The 16,083-nt window shown below is 37.4% G+C and overlaps 1 protein-coding gene across 2 annotated transcripts in view; it reads left to right on the top strand.

The window, feature by feature from the left end:
• The window catches only part of GAS2 (growth arrest specific 2), an 86,218-nt gene that overhangs the window by 21,318 nt on the left and 48,817 nt on the right, over positions 1-16,083 (top strand). For both annotated transcript variants that reach the window (XM_009649327.2, XM_035889037.1), the window contains exons 3-4: positions 5,079-5,220; positions 15,070-15,133. In XM_009649327.2, the coding sequence (XP_009647622.1) occupies positions 5,079-5,220; positions 15,070-15,133 (206 nt within the window). The remainder of the gene's footprint in view (positions 1-5,078; positions 5,221-15,069; positions 15,134-16,083) is intronic.

Genomic DNA, 16,083 nt, shown 5'->3' with positions numbered 1-16,083 from the left:
CAGTCTTCAGAATATGGCTCAAGTCTGCTTGAAAAAAATGGGGGGTTTAACATATATTTGTGGACCCTCATTTTGGAAAAAGAGTACAAAAAATACATTTTTCCATGTGATTTCAGAGCATCAGTGTAAGAGAGTCCCTTTTGGGTTTAGAAGTGAACCTGACAGCATTTTTCCAGGATTGCATCATATATTTCACTCACACTTTCACATCCTGCATTAAACCACATGCATGCACATCAACAAGACAAGATTGTAAAAGGAGTGTAACAGGGGAACTGTTTTCATGATATTTGATAGGAGTAATTGCGGCCACTGCTGTTTCAAAGCAACTGCGGTTATACTATACTATGTCAACAAAAGTCACTTTTGCCATATGGAAACCTAATTACTTCAGAATGATCTGTTAGAAAGCACTTTTGAGATAGTCAGGCCATTTATACAAATCAGTAAAAAATATTTGTGCCTGCAACCTGTCTTAAATAAGAGCTTTTATGTGTTACCAGTTGAACATTACAGTGATAGTTTTGGAAATATTAAAAAAGTAGACTTCGATTTAAAAGGTGGTAGGGAAATTTATTAAGTGATAAGAAAATATTAGTATTTTCCTATGATTTCTGTGTTAAACTTGATTGTGCTAGTGTTGAGAGGAGGGTTTTTTGGTGTTCTCTTCAGCAAGACTCTAATATTGTGGGAAATGGGATGAAATACAGAATGCTACATTCTAGTGAGATCATGTGATGCCCAGGATATTTATCTATGTAGTATTTGTTCCATAAAATGACTTAAAGCATTCCCCCCTGCCCCACCCCCTTCAATAATATAGGTTTTGTTCCCTTCTGTAGTTCAGGAGTTGTCTAGGGCATCCCTTAATGAGACATTTTTCCTGCCACTGTGAAACTAGAGAATATCACAGGTTTGATCAGTTAAGTGTGCTAGTTCGGTACCCTGACTCTTACTGTTTGCTGTCAGTAGCTGTTACTACAAAAATTTACTTCTGAAAGACACTCTAATCTTTATAATTGTGAAAGAAATGTTGCAAGCTCCACGAACGTATGGGTTTCGCAATGAAGCGTGATTGACTGATGTGTTTAAAGGTCTGTCTTAGTTGTTGAGGTATAGATGCGTAATTTATGGATAGTCCGCTATGTACATGAAGTTTTAGATGGTTTATTTGCTGACTCCTAACTGCATAGATTTCTGACACATAAACCATCTGTTCTGAATTGCTTTTCTTGAAGGCGTTTCTATGTTCAGTCATTACGATCTACCTAAATCAGAAGGCATAAAATATTTAGAACCAGATTTATTCACATGTTGTTAGTACTGGGGAGCAGCAGTGACCCTGGGGAAAACTAGTTTTCTGTGTTCCTGCCAGGCATTGCAATGCCTTCCCAACAGCCCCTTGTTAAAAAGCAGTGTAGGTTCTCCTGGCTATCTCCTCGCTTCCAGCTGCTTTTGTACTGCTGAGGGCATCTGTGCCAAGGAGCAGGTCCTGGTCTCCAGGACCAGTGCTGCAGGCTTGCTCATACCCTGTGGGCTTAGGGCCGAGTAGAGCAGATTGGTTGTGCCCACGCTGGCCCCAAGTCTCCTCTGTGCCGTATAGCGCAATATTTTCTTTGTGTGTGTGTGTGTGTGTTTTTTGTGTTTTTTGTGTTTTTTTCCCCCTAGTTCAAATTTCCTGAAATAATATGAAGACTTCCAGAACAGTGTTTAATACCCTTAGCATGACATGAAAGAATGTAGGCTGGTTATTAGGGGATGTGGCAGGGCAAAGTAGTTTAAAGGCACAGAATCAACTGGGCTGAAATTGGAGAACTGAGTGGAAGGAGACAAACCTGGTATGATTCCACTTGTAATGCCCTTCTGAGCTGTTCTGGGGTTATAAACAGTTTTTGTTTTGGAGAAGACTTTCTATGCACTATGGAAAATACAGAGATGAGAGCTGAGGAGGGAACTAGGAGATGACATGATTTGACACTGCAGTTCTACTTTCAAATGAAAAGTAACTGGAGCTTTATCTCCTTTCCATGGTCTCTGAAGTAGCTTATGCACAAGTGTGCAAGTGCCAGGAATACTGGAGCTGGCTTCTCTCACCTTGTTCCTGTCACAGTGCTGCTAATCCATTATAAGGTCATCCAGGATTTGTGCTTAAAATTAGACATAGCCATAAAAAATTCTGAAGAGTATACTTTTGTCAGATAGAATTTGCCTGGTCTCCTTACATTGGCCTGTTAACTCATTTGCTTCAACATCTGTGTATCACTTCAGATACTCTGGTCCAAGCAGAGATATCATGGGAAAATAATTTCATTCAGTTTGATTTTAATGGCGTTAAACCAGTTTATAGCTGCTGGTAATTTGGCTATGTGAGAATATGATCAAGCATGTTGTATGTACAGTGGATGTTATGTAATCATATTAAGGTATGGTGCTACGAAATGGCACCTCTTTGAATCTACTGACAAGTTAGAGTTGTTTATAAATTAGCTAATTTATTTCTCAAGGGATTGATTCCACTGAAATACTAAAACACAGAATAATTGCTGTCAGGACCTGAGGGAACCAAAATACCTTAATAGCCATGACCAGCCTCACCTGGGACCCCAGCCTGTGCTCTCTGATGTAGCCCAGGAGCTCCCTTTGAGCTTGGCCCCACTTCTTGCTTGAGCCCACGTTGTGGATAGATCAGCTCTAGCCTTGCTTCCTGGGCAAGACCAGCTGGGCTTTGCGGCTGGAGCCTCAGCCTCTGCTGTAGCTTTGCGTCCAGCCTTGCCTTCTGCTCTTTGTGACTTGTCTTCCTGGACAGATACTAGAACTGACTTGTCACCTCGTCTTGTCACAGGATAGTCAGCTAAAGTTGCTATGTCATGGGCACTGCCCTCCTTGGGTGCTGCGGGAGGGCACTGCTACCGGTGAGGGCTGCCACTGCTTCTGCTGGGGTCACCCTTGGCTCCTGGCTTATCTTCTCTCCTGGAGCAGCCCAGCTCTTGCTTCTAGTGCTAATAGCTTGCTTGTTTGTTGTTCTGGTTTTTTTTTTCTTTTTTTTTTTTTTTTTTTTTTTTTTTTCTCCAGAAGAAGGGAGAGGGATTTAAAATTATGGTTAAACACTTTCTTGTGCTCTGATCATAGGATCGTTTAGGTTGGACAAGACCTTTAAGATCATCAAGTCTAACCATTAACCTAACCCTGCTATCCCACCACTAAACAGTGTCCCTAAGCACCTCATCTATCCTTCTTTTAAATACCTCCAGGGATGGGGACTCAAACCACTTCCCTGGGCAGCCCGTTCCAGTGTTTAACAATCCTTCCGATGAAGAAATTTTTCCTAACTTTTTCTAATCTTTTCCTGCTCTGAAAGTTTGTTCCATATCTAGAGTCGCTTGGAAGAATTCAGGTTTCATTGGGTTTTATTTATACTGGATTTATTGAATAGTCATGTATGCTTCCCTACTTCCTTCCTTCTTCCCCTCTCTAATTCCAGGGTGTTCCAGGAGGTAATGTGGTGTCTATGACACAAGGTATACTGGCATTTTTATTTAATATATTATGTAAAACTGGTCAGTGTTTTCTGAGAAGACAATATAGAAAAGTATTAATATCTCCTTTCAAATATTTTGAAGTGTAAGCATCATTTTTGCAAAACAAGGAAATAAATGTAAAAAAGCATAACTGGAATAAGAAACACGGGGGAATGAGAGGTAGGTGGTGATCTGAGGAATAGGTCTAAACATTTATAAAGCACGTGTATGTGTCTAAGGCAATTCCTGAGCTCCCATTGACGTACTGATAGAACATGTAGAATGGTGTGTATCCCTGTAGGCATTCTATTTGCAGTTTATTTGGTTTATCAAGTATATAGAGGTGAGTAGTTCTGTGCATGTAGATGTGTTCTGCAATTACATTGTTGCTATCAAATGTCTAATATAAAATCATATATAAAGTCTTTCTGAACTGTCTTTAAATACTGACATTAGTATGCTACCAGCAGCTGTTGTAAGGGGAAGCCTACTCCTGTGTCTTCTGTTCCCTCTCCACATTTCCAAGATTTATTTTTTGGACTGTTGAAAAAGGAATTTTGGATGTAGATCCAGGAACTAGTAGACACACCATTTTCCGTTTTCTACCTCTTAGCTCACTTGCCGTTGAATAATTACTGACTCCAGAACAGAAGCAAATATTTCATAAATCAGCACAAGAGAAAGGCAGGACATACAAATCAGCATGGGGCCTGAATTTCTCTGTGATTTAGAGATTTCTAAAGTCATGTAGCAACAATGTTTCATTCTTTGTTCATTTTGCCATGCCATATTTTTCATTTGAGGAAAAGAAACCTTACATGAGACCTAAATGCTGAAGTATTCTTTGTATGTGTCTCAGTAAATGTACCAATATAAGCAAAACACTTGCTGTGGTAATTACTGTGGTTCAGATATTGATATGCTGTATTCGTAGCAGGTCCTCTGATACTGAAATCATGTAAATGGAACTACTCGGATACAATGAGAGCCTGACTCTGTTAAACCTAGATCTTGTAGGTACTAGACTATATTTCTGTGGTGTGCAGTGGGGGCTTATGTGTATTGTTAAATGGGAGACAGTGGCATTTCTGAAGTATTTATGGCCTTCGGTCCTCAAGGCCTATTGCTTTACACTGTGATTCCTTCCTGATGTAGATCTGAAACTAATTCACCTGTAATTTTGCAAAAGTTCTGTTCCTAGTTTAAAGTCTGTCTTCATAAATTTTTTCTTTTCTTATGATTCAGTGAACTGGAGCAAACACTAAATTCTAACATTGTAGTTTCTAATATTGCTAAAATGTTGCTAATACTGATTCAGCTCTGAACTTTACATCATGATGCCAATCATGACGCTTTTGAAACATCTTTGTGGTTGATGATTTTGTGCCATTGAATTCACTTCTCATTCTTCTTTGTTTGGAATTATTTAAGGGACAAGGAAATATGTTGGTGGCTCTGTAGTCATCCATCTATGCAAAACTTGCATAGTGATTTCAGAACACTTAAGTACTATGCTTATAGAATACCGTTTATCTAAATAGATAAATTCTGTTTTTTCAGACCTTACCAGTACGGAAGATTCCATGCAAAGCCAATGCTCCTTCAGGGTCTTTTTTTGCACGAGACAACACAGCAAATTTCTTATCCTGGTGCAGAGATGTAGGTGTGGATGATACCTGCCTGTTTGAGTCAGAAGGTTTGGGTATGTATTTGTTTTTATAGTAGCTGGTAATTCTGAATAACTTTTCTTTTGCATTTTGCCTTGAAAGATGGAATGGCTCTCTTAACAAATCCTGACTCCAAATCTGACCTGTGTCTGACTGTGTTAATTCTGCCCCTCATCTGGAGCATGAAAAAATAAAGTACACATCACTTAAAAATCATTTAAGTCAATTTGAGAGGAACCTACACGAGACAAAAATCTTGCTATAATTTCTTGCACACAGATGGTTTTTCACCCTACACACACTTTTTTGATCACAGGATGCTGTTCCTTACTTCAGTGAATAAGTTGGTCCTTTTTTGGTTAGGGAGAGTAGGATACAAGTGCTTTCTCAGTTTTGGCTGAAGATATTTAGCTATTCACGCAGATTGAATGGATTGCTCAGGAGGCAAGAAAATACAGATTTTTTTTCTGCAGCCTACACTGACATTTTTTCCAGCTGATTCCCTTGTACAGCTCTGGACAAAAATTATCCAACACTAGTGCTTCAGGGTGTTCCATTGAAAGAATTGGACTGCTTAGAAAGTCACTGTTCTAATAGTACATATTTTTCATTATTTTAACTTTTTCTCTTCAAAGGATAACTTAAGAATCTTACCTCGAGATTTTATTTCAACCAAATATCATGAAACAAAGAGAAACAAATGTTTGTTTGTTATCTGAACTCAGATAAAAGTGTAAAACAGTCCTGATGATAGACAGCTGTTTCTATGGAAGACAAATGAACATGCTACACTGCATCAAGAGACTTCCTTGTTCTGCTGCTTAGAAGGTCTTTGACTGCCCAGTTGAAGTTCTTACCTGTGTTGCAACTGATCTATTCCCCTTCTCTTAAAGTCTTGCTCTTCTAGCACAACTATTCCTGAAGCAATTTTTTTCATATCTGTGTTCCTTTATCCTGTGAGGTTTTTTAAATTAAATTAAATTATTTTATTTCTCCAGGAGAAAATGCTTGGCAGAGAAGAAATTAGTATCACAAAAGTGACAGATAGTAAGGAGAATATATATACTATCTCTGTTTTGTTAATTAAATCCTCCAGATAAAACTTTGATTGGACATGGTAAATCATGAAGAAGATGAATAATAATTGTATTGCCAAAGGCTTGAAATTATGTAGAAGTTGGACATCACCTAGGACAAAGAAACTTGCAAGCACAAGAAGGAAGGAGACATAGACCTCCATTGTCTGAGATAAGCAGAAGAACCTGTGGTTAATCCAACACTTAAATGAATTTAGACTTTATACTGTTGTGGTAAACTCAGCAGTTTAACGTTGTTCCAGTAATAGGTTAACTATGTAATTTAGGGCATGTTTATAAGGAATTTTCTTGTGCATTATTGAGAAACCAGGTCTTGTTTAGAGATGGAATTGACATAGCTGAAATATCGACGTTCCCTGGATAAGTTAATTTTTGCACATGCACAGTGCTTTGCCTTCCAGAGTATAACACTGAGTGCAACTATACCTGGAAGGTTGATGTTCAAGATGATTTCCTCTCTTGGAGAAGTGAAGTGAAATATGCCCAAATACACAGTGTGCCCACCTGTGCTGTATTAGAATTGTTTGATTAGTGACTGATTTTCTTCACTGATTGAAAACTAAGTTCTGTTGTTTTCTTTCTCTGAGTATTACTGTTTATAGAACGTACTTTTTGAAAACTCTTATGGCACTGGAAATAGGGTTAAGACTTGATAATAATTTGACCTATTTTTCTGAACTTGAGAAGGGGATAGTGACCGCGCCATTTGTAAAAAAGATCAAAATAGAAGCTACCATTCTCCATCAGTTTGAGCTAGAACTCTTAAAAGATTTGAGATCATAACAGTTGCCAATCTGAAGCTTTTATGTTCCTCTCTCTCCCACAAATCACTCCTCCACTGCATAGGAAATAAAAAATCAGCAAAGGTAAGTAATATAAAAGGTTCTATTCAAAGTGATGAGAAATGTGTGAATGACATATAAATGTTTGCACCGCTTCATGGAAGTCTGCTGTATTTTTGATAATAAATAGTTTTGGTGAAATTATGGTTACACAGGTAACTGGTTTTAGTGTTTTCTTGTGGTTTTTCACCATGGTTAACAAACTGTATTGGTATGTAAATTGCTAGTGATAAAGCAACTATTTTCTGTCTATGTTGAGGAACCTTACTGTGTTAAAATGTTCCTAATTGACTTGATTTTAATCCTCCTTTTTTACTCTATTCTGCCTGCCTTATGGTATGTAAATACCCTATTATTTGATTAGATGCACATAATGATACTTTCTTCATGTCATTGTATCACGTAAAACATTCCTGAGGCCTTTTTCTGGCAAATTTGTACTCTAAACATTATAAGAGTAATTTTGAAGCTGTATTTGCACTGAAACATTTGAATGATGGATTTATGACATTACTGATTAAAAAGAAAAAAAAGCCCCAAGTCATTCAGAGATTGGCAAACTTAAATATATACTAGCTAAGAAATTATTAATTGCTATTATTTCTCGTTAATTAAAAATATGTTCTCATCCTGGTGAGTTCTGAAGTCTCTGAAACCATGCAAGTGTAGCTGCAGACACTATAGCAGATAGGTGCAGTCCATGCCTGAGGAGCCTGCAGGCGAGTGATATTAGTGGGAACCTTGAGCGTTCCTAGAAGCTTGGTTCTGCAAAGCATTAGCATTCTAGGGCTGATCCAGACAAGCAGGTGAGTAGACTTACTCGTGTCACTTTGTGTCCTTGTCCATCACTTGTGGACTCATTTAGTAATTAATTTATTTATCTAAAGTTAAGCCAGGTTCAAATGCTTTGTTGGATTTGGGCTATCCAGCTGAGCTAAACAAAAAAACAGGATCAAAGTCTTTCTTTAAAACAAATAGAAGGGAAAAAAGTGGTATTTGTTATGCTGCTAGGAATGCTTGTGCCTTCTAATCAGTAGAGTTACTTTAAAGATCCTTGAAAGGGATCAGTCGAGAGCTCAAAAGTTTGAAAACAATGCACTTGTACTACTAACCTCTAGTTAGTATTCTGTATTATGATATATTTTGTCTTGCTGAATGTTATGATGCTTTAATATAGTTTGAAAAACAGATTGGAAATACAGTTCTCTAGAAAAATTTATAATAAAGCCAGAGCTGGTAGCAGTCTCTGTGTATCTTGCTATTTGCATTTATCTTAATGCAGAGACATGGCAGGAAAGCCTCAGAGTTAATGCCTCTGCAAAGAAAAGCTGGATGCTGTGCCTGTTGTATGAGCTGCAGAGCGGACACTGGCGTCTGTAACAAATACAGCAACACAGTATGTAGGGGTAATCCTGAATGCTGCAAAATAGAGGGAGACTCTGCATGCTCCCACACTTGTTGGCCAATGTAGCATGCTTTTCATGATTGTTATTTTTATAGTTAGTGTATTTAAAGAAGGAGGAATTAGCTTTGTTGATAGCAAAAACTATGATCCAAAGCCCAAACTTTCATCATCTGGGCAAATCTTGAGATACACTGTCTTTGAATGGGGTTCTTGGACATCTCATAGGTCAAAATTTGCCCCATATCTAGGCCTTGGAACATAAAGCCCTAACTCTTTTCAATCTAAGAAAAGTAATGCTGTCTTTAAGTCCTCTGTTCCCATGATATGTATATTTTGCAAGTTACCCTTTGTAGGTTTTAGGGCAGGAGATCCACACAGCTATGGTAATTCAATTTATGGAAGCATGCTTGATGGAGATATTTGTAAGTATGGTGCTCAATGCTGAAGAGTGTAATACTCAAAGAAAACTTTTCTTGGCCAAATAGTGAGAATGGGAAGATTTTCTATGATTGCTTTAGTTAAGTGAACTTAAAGCTTAAATTATGAAATGTTTGTTGGTAACATAGTCTTTTTGGATGATTGTAGGATTTGGAACCAATAAATATTCTGCATCTCTTCTATGATAAAGACTCCACCCAGCAAGAAAAGGGTTTGCCACCAAGTGTGCCAGCATGCTAATATGTGTCACTTGTTTTGGGAGTTATTGGATGATATTGTAGTATTAATGTTTTGTGCTTGTATATTCTGTAACTGTGCGTGTGTACACACAATGTGTGATGTGGACTTCTTTTGATGCAACTTAATGATTATAGAGTTTGATGGGCAGGTTCCTTAAACAAGGGCATCTAATGTTTTAGGGGAAATAATAGAGTTAAACACCTCTGATATCCTATTCTAATGTTTTGGGGTTTTTTTAAGTTTTTAAAAAAAAAATGCTCAAATGTTGATTGCTTACAAATAATTTTTGCATAGGGGCAAAGGATTTTTTTAATTAATGCTCTAGTTTATCTGATTTCATATTACAAGATGGAAGTATTTTGACCCATCTTTCAGAGTGACACCTCTACAGCTTGTGCTAAATTTTACATGTAGTTGCATCAGAATAAGGCTTTGTCCCTTCTTTCACAACATTTTACTAAACCACTCATACTATTGTTGAATATGTCTTGTTTTGAGGACTATAGAAGCATCCTGGGTGCTGTGTTATTTCCATTGGATTAGCATCTTAAATTAATGAATTCCAGTAAATTATTAATGTTTATATGGTCTCTATGTTCATTCTAGATAAATTCTTTATTATCCATTGATCTACTGCATTTGAAATGTTAATTGTTTTGAGACTTCTGTAAGTGATAATGCTGAAATGAGGGGCGGGGGAACACAGCTCCATGATTTAAGGAAGCAGTGGCAATTGGAAGCCTATGATAATAAATACTAAACCCCTTCGGAAAGTCTCTTTGCCTCTAGTGAGCTAAAAAATGCTTTAGAAGCAGAAATCACATTCACTTGTTTGGTTCAGCTACGTCTGAGATCTTTTTTTTAAAAAAAAAAGTTTATGTTAACATAGAGAAGAAAAGCTGACTCCACTAATAAAGGTTTATAAAAATGTTAGGAGCCAAGGCTTGAACGTTGGCAGAGAGGTCTAAGAAGTTTGTTCCTGTATCATAGTTGAGCATTCTGCTAATTTAAAAAACCCAACCAACCAACCAAAAAAAAAAAAAACCAAACCCAAAACCAAGCCACAAACAAAACAAAATCCTCCAGGTTTGTTATTGTGAACACTCTTGGTTTAAATGTGCTCAGCAAACAGGCGGTCTCCACATGTAGGGTGTTCTGGCTTCTCATGGCCCCAGGGGCTGATCAGCGCTGAAATCAGAGGCTGTTCCTCCTGTGCTCTCTCTGCTTCTCCTGGTAGCATCCAGGCACTGGGGAGGGGAGCGGTGAAGGATGCAGAAATGTGATGAACAGTAGGTAGGAGAGAAATGAAGTACGAGGGAAGAGAACAAGGGGTGAGTGATCAGGAGAGGAGGGACCCGTAAAAGGAGAAAGGGGCAGCAACAAGATGGAAGCAATGTGGAGAAAGAAGTTATAGCCAGAGAGCAGCAGGGATAAAAGCTTGCTAGGAGCTGAAAAGGAAGTCTTGTTGAAAAAGAGTGGCTGGAAGTAGCTTGAAAAGATGTTGGCAGTGAGGACAGCAGATAGGAAGGATTTGAAATGAATGAGATGGAAAGCAAAAGGGCCTGTAACTGGCAGGACACCTAAAATAAGTTGGACTTGTATGCACTATTTCTAAATCTTCATGTTGCTTTCTAGTCAAGCAAATATCGTCAGTGAGATTTCCTGTTGAGGTGCACATTTCCTTTCATCTTATGCAGTGGGGCTGTGTAGCGCATGTGTCTTCTACATTTAAAACTTATAGCTACCTAATCGGACGATTCACCTTGTTACGGGATGACTGGCCAGTGATTCTTCAGGAATATTGTTTTCTTCCTTATGTAAAAGTGTGAAAAAAGACAGAAAATTGCATACAAAAATTGTATTAATGCTGCAAAGTGAAGTACTTGGACTATAATTAAGGCTGGGTATACTACATTAGTTAACCTATTTAGCCATTACGATACACCTAGCAACTTTTCATGTGGTCATGGCTATTTTTTCCTCCTAAAAGAGCTGTGTTCTCTTTAGAGACCTTGCTCTGCCAACATCTTGGTGTGGTATGGTTTATGAAGTAAAGGAAGCTTTTATTGGTATATTATTTTCTCCTCACATGCCTCATTTGTTGCAAAAATCTGAAGATGTTTGGAGAATGCTGCAAGATGCTGCAGGATACTATTTTGATGTTGCTACTGAATGGAATCAGAAGAAGTGACTATGGCTCTATCGCAGAGCTCCCACGTGCAGCGAGAGGATCCCTATCAGACTTTGTAGTGTGATCACTAGTTGTGTTGGCTTGGCTTTCATACAAAATGTAGCATTAGGACACTCAGCAGTACCCTGGAGATCAGCCAGTAAGTATTTTAAAATAGCACCTAGATGTGCTTTTTTTGGTATCTTCTACTTATGCCTTAATTCCGTGTATAAGATGGGGATGATAATACCACAGCCCCATAGAAGTGTTAGAGAAATCCATTTTTGCTTTTTCTTCGAATTTTTCACAGCATACAGTAGCACTGTTGTGGAAATGAATTGCACTGTGTTGAGTGTAGACTTCAAATGATGTGCAGTGAGTTGTGTATGTGGCTGGAGATAGAATGAAGATGGCCTCTAAGAATAATTTTTCAGCTTCCAGCACTTGCTGTGTGTTAACTGTGTAGAAATTGCTACAATTACAGAAAATGTGTTGCTTAGCAAATATCCATTTGCCATGTAGTGTATCTGGGATTAAGTAATCGGTCGGGTCAAAAAGTTGAGGTGGTGCCTATTACTAAAATGCAACTATTAATATAGATTATAGTAAGTAATTCAGAAAATGGTAGATGTAGTTCCCAGAGGACACAACAGAATACCACGGGTACAGGTGTCATATTTCAACCGTGTACATGTATGTAGTGTAGTTAGGCATGAGCTGCAATATGGTCAGAATTAAAATGAGAATCTAAATTACAGTACAGTGAGAATTTAAATGTGGACTTCTACAGATTGCTTTTTTAGCAGCATACTTATTTTAAGTAACAAAATAAGTGATTTCAGCATTGTGTAGTGCCTCTGAAATAGTTTTTGCCATCTCTTCTATCAGATGTCTTGAAGTGCTTCAAAAATATCGATTAACTCAACTTCTATATGTAAAACTAAAAAAAAGGAAGCATAAGAAATGTTTCTATTTCTGTTCTCTAGATGGAAAAAAGTGTAAAGGTAGCTTTTTTTTTTTTCCCCCCCCCAATATGCTTAGGAGTCAGCCTTTTGGAAGTGACTGTAAATATAGAGTGCTTTCAGTTATTTTGGAATAGCACCAGACAAAAAGTATCTCAAAATAAGTACTTAGAGATCAAGGCACTTGAAAGTGCTACTTGTTCCAAAAGGCAATGGTCGTAACTTGCGCGCTCAAGGTTATACTGAATATTTGGGACCAAGATAGGTGTGGAAATGCTGTCTTTTGACTCTGTGGCTTTTGCGGTAACTCCTGACCAGTCTCTTGCAAGGTGATAGCCCATTAAACAGTTGTGCTTTTAGAAAAACAAAAAACAAAAAAGAAAATTTTGCTTTAAGAATGTAAATTACTTCCAGTGGGTATTGCAGTGTACAAATGACATCTGTTTGTCTCTGAAGTTCCCAAATGCATATGCTGTATAGTCCTCAGGAATGCTAACATTTTCTTGTTAGAAGTGCTGTGTCACCGTCGTCTTATCAGATGACCAGATTGTTTGGTTTTGTGGCTGGTTATTGCCTGCACAGCTCTTCGTCCTCTAACAATGGTTTCACTGTGTCATGTTGTTTGATGTGGAATGCATGTAATGTGCCTAGACACATGTTGAGTCAGATTTGCTATAGGACTTGGAATTTTGTTTGGGTAGAAGAGCTTTAAGCATTGACAGAAAAACATTTTACCTTTCTTAATCAAATCCTCTTCCAATTCTATTTATGGATCTTTTTGCACATAATGTTACTTGAGCCTCTCTTTTCCTCCTCCCTTCCAAAAATTATTCTGATGCGTATATGTGTGAACTGCAATTAAAAAATTTTGGACACTCTTTGTCTATTCCAAACACGGTTTATTCCATTTATATTTTGGGGAATGCCTTATTTCTTAAAATCAAGTTTTATTTTGGGGCAGTCCCTACTGGTTTAGAACGAAAGCAACAGAATATGTTTCTAGGGTCATGAATGTAACACTAAAGAATGCTGATTGCTAGTAAAGGTAAAGGTTTCATAAAATTACTGTGTTGGGGCAAGGAATAATATTGAGAAAAGTTGAATGTCCAAGTCTTCATCTTTTATATTTTTAATAACAGATGACTGAAGGGTAGAAATACTTTTCCTAGTGCAGTGCCATTTTAGTTTTCATGCTCTGCAGTTTCACTTCTGGAGATATATTGCATGAGATTAGAGGGGAAGAATGCGTATGTCTCAAAGTGTACCTATACACTAGTAAAAGATATTGGGACGGGCATTCAACTTGAGCACCTTACCATAGCTTTATCCAAGCCAGCGGAGCTGGAAGTTGAAGTTGCAGAAGCTGAAGATCTGCCCCAGTAGGCAGTAGTTATCTAGAGATGTTGAAGGCTGTGGATTCCAGTTCTGGGTCTCATATGAACAGTCTAGGACAAAGCAATGACTTTCAGAGCTTTAACTAGACATTGAAATATCTTTTTCAGGTATGGTATTTTTTTCCTCATGCATTTGAGTTAGGTGAGTCTTAAGATAATCAAAATGTTTATACAGCAGATGTCTTGACCATAACTCATCAAAAGCAAAACAATTTTGTTGATGTTTCTATTTTTCTGATTTACAGAAATGTTCACACAATTATGTTTTGGTATCAATTCAATCTAAAGCATAAGGTACAAATCTTTTGATTGTTGTGGAAATTTCTAAAACCTGAATTTTATCCACAACATGAGGGTTTTACTGCAATAGGCATTTCTAGAGCGAAGATGACAATGCACTCATAATTCCTTTTTCCTTTTTTTTTCTTTCTTTTTTTTAATTTTTACGTTCTGCTTTTTGGACTTTTGGGGACTGGATTATGCAAACAGCTGCAGGCCTATCCTCATCTGTTGATTTTGGATTTTGCTTATATATTTTGCTGGACTTCTCTACAGAATCTTACCTATCTAAATTGTGGGGAAAAAAGAAAGCATTATCTTGGATTGTGGTGGTATTTCTTAATGAGAAATTCATGCTGTGTTACAGCTGCTTCTGAAGCTTGAAAGCTACAGGTCTTGTGTGGAATCCAGGCCTGAAAACTTGCATATATGTGTGTATATAGATAGAAGAGAAGTTTTTGTTTGGTTGAGGTTTTTTTCTGTTATAAGCTGAATTTCTGAAGTACTCTAGTTTCATGTTTGCTTTAAGAGTAGATGTATAAATGACTTCAGGACTAAATTTATAATGAGATATATCTTTGCTAGTGCAATTTTATTATTTTTTGTGATTTAAATAGGCTAAGGAAAATAGTGATCTAAAGGATAGTAATTCTCTTAGTTTATAGAAAGAAAAGTATGACTTTAATTTTATTAATTGATATTTGACATTCTACTAGTTTAGTCTTCTGACAAAGATCTGGATTATTTTTAAATAGTTCTGAAGTGCTTGCAGCTTACCAAATAGCCCAATAATTACTCAGTGATTTAGATTCAGAATGGTATTTTCAAAGGAACTAAAGGATAACTACATGGAAACTTCCTAAATCATTTGCACTCTGAGAACCGCTCCTCAATCCCATCCTTTTTATTCCAGTAAAACTCCACTTCAAGCCAAAGAAAACCAAGTTTTATCTGAATCAAGATTTACAGATGTTTGTGATTAGGTTACATTCATCACGAAGATCTTTAAAATAGCTTTTATTTATACATGTTTTCCATCTTCGTTTTGCTTTTTCAGTTCTCCACAAGCAGCCAAGAGAAGTGTGCCTTTGTTTGCTGGAACTTGGAAGGATTGCAGCAAGGTAGGTGAAAATATTTAAAGAATGAAGAAATATTTACATTCTTGACAGCAGTGGCTATTGCAAAACTTACTAAATCAGCACATCTCAGGCTAACTTTTGTGCTCATTAGGTTCAAGGAGAATGCTTGTCTTGACGTCACTCAAGAATATCTTGTGGGCAGTTGTTAACAAATATAATAAAATCTCTGTACCGTTACCTCAATGAAGGTATTTGTTGGCTATCCTCGTATTAGGAGGGGGAAGAGTTGAGAATTTTTTTCTAAAGAAAGGTTTGAACTGTCTCCTTCTAACTGTCAGATCTCTCTATAAACAACTGAGATTTCCTTAACTTTACTGATAATAAATTGATCTTCGCATGACAGAAATCTGACATAAGCAACAATGATTCATATCTTACTTATTTAAATAAACTCAGCTCTGATTTTTGCCAACAGAAGCAATATGAGAACTGAGTTAACAGGCTGTGTTCTGTCTCTGCCAGACCATTCTAGCCAGGCTGGACCCTCAATATGTGGTAGCATTATTTCTGATGTCAAGACAACAGTGACTTTTGCTAGACAATCAAAATGGCAGTAATTAGAATGTGATTTTTCCTTTTTTGCAGATGCAGAATTAACCAGCGTAGAGCATAAGATTTGCTACAAAACATGTGAACAGCAGTGCTGCTGCCCAGTCTTGCGTGTAAATTTGTGTTGCATTCATCCATGTGTATCAAACTGGAGTGCCTTGCTATTCAAATAGTTTCATTATAGTTTCATTAATTTCAGAATAACTCCTTGTGGTTACAGTCAATGTGAAGGACACCCCTGCTTATTCCTACCTTAAGAAATAGTATTTTCATGTTATAATTGTCATAGAATCATAGAATGTTTTGGGTTGGAAGGGACCTCTAGAGGTCATCTAGTCCAACCCCCCTGCAGTGAGCAGGGCCATCACTAGCTAGATCGGGTT

Source organism: Egretta garzetta, unplaced genomic scaffold (assembly GCF_000687185.1).
Source record: "Egretta garzetta isolate BGI_Z169 unplaced genomic scaffold, ASM68718v1 scaffold222, whole genome shotgun sequence".
Lineage (NCBI taxonomy): Eukaryota > Metazoa > Chordata > Aves > Pelecaniformes > Ardeidae > Egretta > Egretta garzetta.
Note: the sequence above shows the minus strand (reverse complement) of the source record. Positions and strands in the feature narration are given on the sequence as shown.